This window comes from Aegilops tauschii, chromosome 2 (genome assembly GCF_002575655.3).
Source record: "Aegilops tauschii subsp. strangulata cultivar AL8/78 chromosome 2, Aet v6.0, whole genome shotgun sequence".
Taxonomy (NCBI): domain Eukaryota; kingdom Viridiplantae; phylum Streptophyta; class Magnoliopsida; order Poales; family Poaceae; genus Aegilops; species Aegilops tauschii.
The window spans coordinates 614247620-614253669 of NC_053036.3; the positions used below are offsets into that span (position 1 = coordinate 614247620).

General features: G+C 52.5%; 1 protein-coding gene across 1 annotated transcript; it reads right to left on the minus strand.

The window, feature by feature from the left end:
* Positions 1-5084: 5084 nt before the first annotated feature.
* LOC109768641 (F-box/kelch-repeat protein At3g06240) lies at positions 5085-6050 on the minus strand. Its single transcript, XM_020327391.1, has one exon. It carries the CDS (start codon positions 6048-6050, stop codon positions 5085-5087), a length of 966 nt encoding a protein of 321 aa, XP_020182980.1.

Sequence of the window (6050 nt, forward strand, 5' to 3'; positions counted from 1 at the left end):
ACATTGTCACAGTCCCGCCTAATTCCACAAATTGGGCGGTTTTTGGATGGGCCCGGTCTTACCCAATATTTTCCGGCTGGAGGGGCCTTTTTGACTCGCGGCACAAATATATAGGATTTAAAGGGGTTTTAGGAACTCAAAAAAAGGTTTTTTAAGGAAAAAGTTTTGGTTTGGAAGTTAAGAATGTTTTAGGAGCCCCCTTACTACATGTGTAGGAGTGATAAAGAGTTTTTCTTTTGCGGGAAGATAAGGAGTTTTCTTTAGCCAGTATTACAAATCCTTACCTTTCTTCCCATAATCAAATCTCTGCATTTTTAACATATGGAGTCCTCCGAAAAAGGGTTTCCCCCCGCTTTATATTATAAAGCAACCGACCAAGCATCCAACACAAGAGTACAAGTACCAATCAAGTCATCAAGTCATGCTGGGGGCACAGCGGAACAAGCCCCAAAAAGAAAGAAAAAGAGAGCTAATCCGGCTCGGGTGGGGGTGGCGGTGGAGGTGGTGCTGGCGAGAAGGCTGCTGCCGAGGATCGAAGGCCTGCAATGATGTTGTCAAGGATGTCCCGATCGCGCCGCTTGCTAAGCGGTCTCCAGAGCTGTAAGAAGCCACACATTTTATAGATAGCGTCAGTCGCACGGTTGGGAATCACACGCTTGATGACAAGCTTATTGCGGATACACCACAGGGTCCAAGCAAGGGTCCCTAAAGCCACCCAAGTGGCGGCTTTCCGGGGGCTAGGGAGCCTAAAGGCCTCCCCAAACAGGCCCGGGAGGTTATCGTGGCACCAGTTGCCACCCACGACCTCCCGGAAGCAACTCCATAGGAATTGAGCTGCAGGGCAACGGAAGAAAATGTGGTTGCAATCTTCCAGAACCAAACAAAGGGGGCAGAGGCCATTCCCAGGACCGCTACGCTTGCGGACCTCCGTGCCCGAGGGTAGCCGGCCTCGAACCCACTGCCATAGGAATATGCGGATCTTCAGGGGGAGTTTGATTTCCCAAAGTACGGATAATTCCGCCGGTCACGGAGTGGGGACAATCGCCTGATAAAGGGACCTAGTTGAGAAGCGGCCATTTGGCTCAAGATGCCAAGATAGCGTATCCGGCTCGAGGGAGGGGGAGCGGAGTGCAATACATTCGACTAGCTCGTCCCATTGTTCGCGTTCCCCTGCCCCGAAGGTACGGCGGAAGGCAACAACCCCCAAGTCCGCTAAGGCTACCGCAACCGATAGGAGTGGGCGGGTGCATATCGAGAATAATGGGGGGAAGCGCTCCACAAATGAGCGGGGCCCAGCCCACCTATCTAGCCAAAAGAGGGTACCAGAGCCGGACCCTCCAGAGATGGCAGTCCCAATGCGCAGGACAGGCATCAGACGGATCACCGATTGCCAGAATTGGGACCCGCCTGATCTAGAGGCAAAAGCCAATGGTTGACCACGAAGGTACTTAGCGCGAATAATCTCTAGCCAGAGACCGCCCTCATCAGTCTGGATCCGCCAGAGCCATTTTGAGAGGAGGGCAATATTCATCCGCTTGGATGAGATGACCCCAAGACCACCCTGGTCTTTAGGCTTACAGATCTCAGACCACTTCACCATGTGGTATTTATGTTTATTGTTCTCGCCAGCCCAGAAGAACCGGGAGAGGATTTTGGTCACCTCCTGATGGAGGGATTCATGTAAACTATAGAATCCCATGAGGTACATCAGGAGGCTAATAAGGGAGGAGTTCATCAGGATCACTCTAGCGGCTTTGGAAAGCCATCTCCCTTGCCAAGGCTCCATCCACGGTTGGAGCCTAGCAACTATAGGGCGGAAGTCTTTCTCCAGTAGACGGTTGTCACTAACCGGCAAGCCAAGGTAGGTGGTCGGAAAGGACCCCAAACGACAATTCAAGCGGTTGGCAATGCGCTGGGCTTCCGACGGGGAATATCCGAGCACCATGACCTCACTTTTGGCAAAGTTGATCGTGAGGCCCGACATCTCCTGAAAGCAAAGGAGAAGGAATTTGAGGTTCTGGATATCCTCATCCGAACCCTCCACCATCATAATAGTGTCATCAGCATACTGGAGATGGGTCAGGCCTCCATTGGCCACAAGATGGGGTCCTACTTGGTTAGTTTAGCTTACGCCTTGTACCTAAATCATCATCAATAACACCGAAGCTAATCGGACGTGACCTTGTAAGCGGCTAGTGGCTCCGGAGAGTGGATTTTCAGCACCCGGGTGCCTAGGCACCCACTTATCAGCACCGTTCGTCGAGATTCCAGCGCCTAGAGATGTGTGCCGTGTACTGTAGCGAACATCTGGTTAGCAGTCGTTCTGTTTGTTAATCGCGGAGTCTGCTCTTTTTTCAAAAGTGTCTAGGCCTAGTATGTCACTGTTCCTTGTAGGTTGATTCCCCTAGTAACCAAGACGCGGGTGGATATGACATGTCGGCCGTACTAAAGAAAATGTGCAAACGTGTCGGTATCTGAGGAAGAAGAAGACGATGCCTCCCCTAGAATCTCTTCTGATGCTATCAGCTCCCGTCACCCAATAAAGCTGACACAATAGACCAAACTGAAAGAGCACGTGACGACTTGGAATCCCTTGTTATGCTGGTGGGCGCATGCACTCTTTATATGTTGTCACTTCAACCATTTCGTGTACCGCGTAGACCTACTGTCACACCTGTTTCTGCGTGGTGCCTCCTTCTCCCGTCGCTTGTCTGCTTAACAAAAGCTGCCTAATTACTCTGAACCTGCAAAACGTCTGCAGTTGTACAGAGGCTTGCACGAATCTTACAACCGCTGGACGAACAGGATAACCGGGTGCCTAGACTCCCGGGTGTTGTCACACCTTTCTGAGTGGCTCCGTCGTCTCCACGTAGACGAAAGTATGGTTCCGGCGGGCGATGTAATTACCCGCCATGGTGATCAGCGTCCCCTGCTCCGTGTGGCTAACGCTCACAACGTCGGACGACGAGTCGCCTGTACTCGCGTAGTGGCCGTAGATCGACGAGTCCCTGAGCGCCAGGACGTACTCGCCGTACAAAAATTGGGCCGTGGGATGCTCCGCTGGCTGAATTTGTAGCGGCGATTCCACCGCCGTCCCTTGTCCAGAACCCACACATGAGTCGTCTCCATGCCTAGAAGGTCACGGTCACGGATGGCAACGCCCAAGCTCCCGTGCACCTCCGTCAGGTGGTAGCGGGCAGCCTCGTCGGAGCACACTGGCAGCTGGGGTAGCTGCGCGGTGGAGGTGATCCGCTCGTGCTCGAGGTCAAACGACACGACCCTCGGCGGAGCATCTCGCGTGACCCAGTACGTCGTGCCGTCGATGCTGACGATGCCTGGACCGAGGCGGCACCCCGCCCTGCCATTGATGCCGGTGGGCACCTTCCGCCATGACGCCTCGCCCAGCGTGAGCACATGCACGACTTCCGGCTCAAACACCCGGTCGAAAATGCAGGGGACGCGCACCACCTTGTACCGCCCGGACGTCGGGTGGTACGTGAAGGTGTAGGTCTCGTTCCAGTTCCGCCAGTGAGAGCTCTCGGAGAAGAGGCCGGCGTACGGCATCGGGGGAAGTGCCAGCGCCTCGCCGGTGGCCGGATTGACCAGTGTGAGAGCGCCACCGAGCCTCTCCTGGTTGTTGCAGAGGCAGAGGAGGCCATTGCAAGTGCCGACCAGCTGCACGCCTCTCTGCGTGTCGCTGCCGGCGCTCCACAACACTCTGGCGCTCCCTGTGGACGACGACGACTTGTCATCAACGACATAGGCGATGGTGTTGTAGGGGTTCCAGACGAGGGCCATGGCACGGCTCTGCATCTCGGTTGTGCGCTCGCTGATGAGGTCGCGCCAGAGCCGGCAGACGAGGCGGAATCGGCGGCGGGAGCTTGGGGGCAGCCGCAGCAGGATCTCCACCAGGACGTCGGTGGAGAAGTCCCACCATCTAGAATCGCCAATGGCCATCGGCCGCGGGCGCTGTTTCTTCTCTTCTTCCGTTTCTCCCGTCTGCCCACCGCCACGACGGGTTGACGTTAGCTAGCAGATCCCCGTTGTCTTCAATCAATGAGAAAAAGGAAACTAAAAATAGTTCTCCGGTGCAGTTTAACCTGACAGAGTCCAATTTGGCCACCACAAGTTCTTCCTTTATCGTATCTGGAATTTCCTGTGCTGTCAAATAGAGTATAGATGAACTTTGGATGGAATTGGAGACCATGACGATTACGGCAGACGTTTCAGGAAAACAAGCATGCGCAGAAGTTTGTCTCGGGCTACAGTTTTGTAAAATCTGTTCTAATTTTGTTTTTTGTAAAATCTGGATTAATACTTGGCTATACTTGTCACTTGTTTTCCCACAAAAAAAATACTTGTCACTTGTTATTTATTGGGAATGAACAAACGCAAAATTCCGGTATGGAATGCAGCTTATTAGTAAAAGGGAGCCAGAATTTCACCGGTTTAAGATTTTGAAAATCCAACTATGTAGTATATGGAATTAGGGATAGACTTTCATAATATACAATGCCGTTTATAGACCAGTTCAGAATATACAACAGGTAATTGAAGCTCTATAAATCACAAGGACTTCATGCAGACAGTATTCAGTAGTAGTTCGCAGAGCCCGTAGAAACATAGCACAATGGTGGATGTGGAATCATACTATAGTAAAAGCTCATAAAACATCTGCAATTCTCAGGATTTTGGGTATAAAAGAGGGCTACAACATATTGCCAAAAACCAACGAACGTTCTTTTTTGAGTAGAGTGTTCTTGATCATTGGTGAGAGCAAACCTGTAGAAACACACGCAAAGTTTTATTTTTATGAAGAGAAAATTCTGGTCAAAATAGACTGAGGACCAAAAATGCATTTTGCTCCTTTACTTTATCAATCATCCATTAGATCGACTTTCGGATGGTCTGGATTTTTGTTTTAGAAATGGATAGTCATGATTTATGGTTGAGAAGAAGGCTTTTGGCATACTTTCAGGGAACCCTCTAGAATACTTCCAGGAAACTAAATGCCTACCTGGTTTAGCCTATGTGGTGAAATAACTAAAATTTCCATGAACAAACAAACATTCTAATTATACAAATTAATATTTATTGGGCTCATAAACACTTAGTGGTTCGGTTGTTTGCACGTAGGCGAATGTCCTATACTGACTGTGGGAATAGTTGACCTTTAGCTCCGCAACCAGCGTCCCCTGATCCCGATGCCCGACTTGCACCACTTCGCCGGACAATGATGGGCCTTTCTTTCTGTAGTGAACATACAATGATGACTCCTCTCGTGTGAGAACATACTCGCCGTACACGAAATGTGGCCGTGGTAGGTGTTGCCGTCTGAAGCTGTATCGGCGGCTCCATCGCCGTCCCTTCTCCATAATCCAGACCTCCGTCGTGACAGAGAGGTCATGGATAACAATGCCCAGCCTCCCGTGTACCTCCGTCAGGTGGAAATGACAAGGCCCGGCCGCCCGTGTGGGCAGCTCTGTGATGGAAGTGATGTGCTCGTCTTCGAGGTCAAATGACACGACCCTCGTGGTGGCGCCCCGTGTGATCCAGTGTGTTGCGCCGTCGATGCTGACAATGCCAGCTCCAAGGTTGCACCTCGCCCCGCCCTCAGGGAGGGTCGGCACCTCCCGCCATGATGTCTCCCCCAGCGTGAGCACACGCACGCCATTGAACTCACACACGTGGCCGAAGCTGCATGGGACGTGCACCATCTTGTACCGCCCCGACGTCGGCTGGTACGCAAAGCTGTACGCCTCGTGCCAGTTCATCCAGTGGAAGCTCCCGATGAACTTGTCGGCGGATGGCAGCGGTGGGAGGGGCAGCATGTCACTGATGGCCGGGTTGACAAGGGTGATAACGCCACCTGGCATCCCCTCGTTGTTGCATAGGCAAAGAAGGCCGTTGCACGTGCCGACCAGCTGGACGCCCCTGACGCTCCTCCACAGCTCCCTGCAGCTCCCGGTGGACGACGAGGACAGGTCGTCGACCATGCAGGCGACGGGGTGCCAGGGGTGCCAGATGAGGGCCGTGGCGCGGCTCCGCAT

Coding starts and splice junctions, on each gene's coding strand:
- LOC109768641 (XM_020327391.1), bottom strand. CDS start 6,050: ATGCGGAGCCGCGCCACGGCCCTCATCTGGCACCCCTGGCACCCCGTC.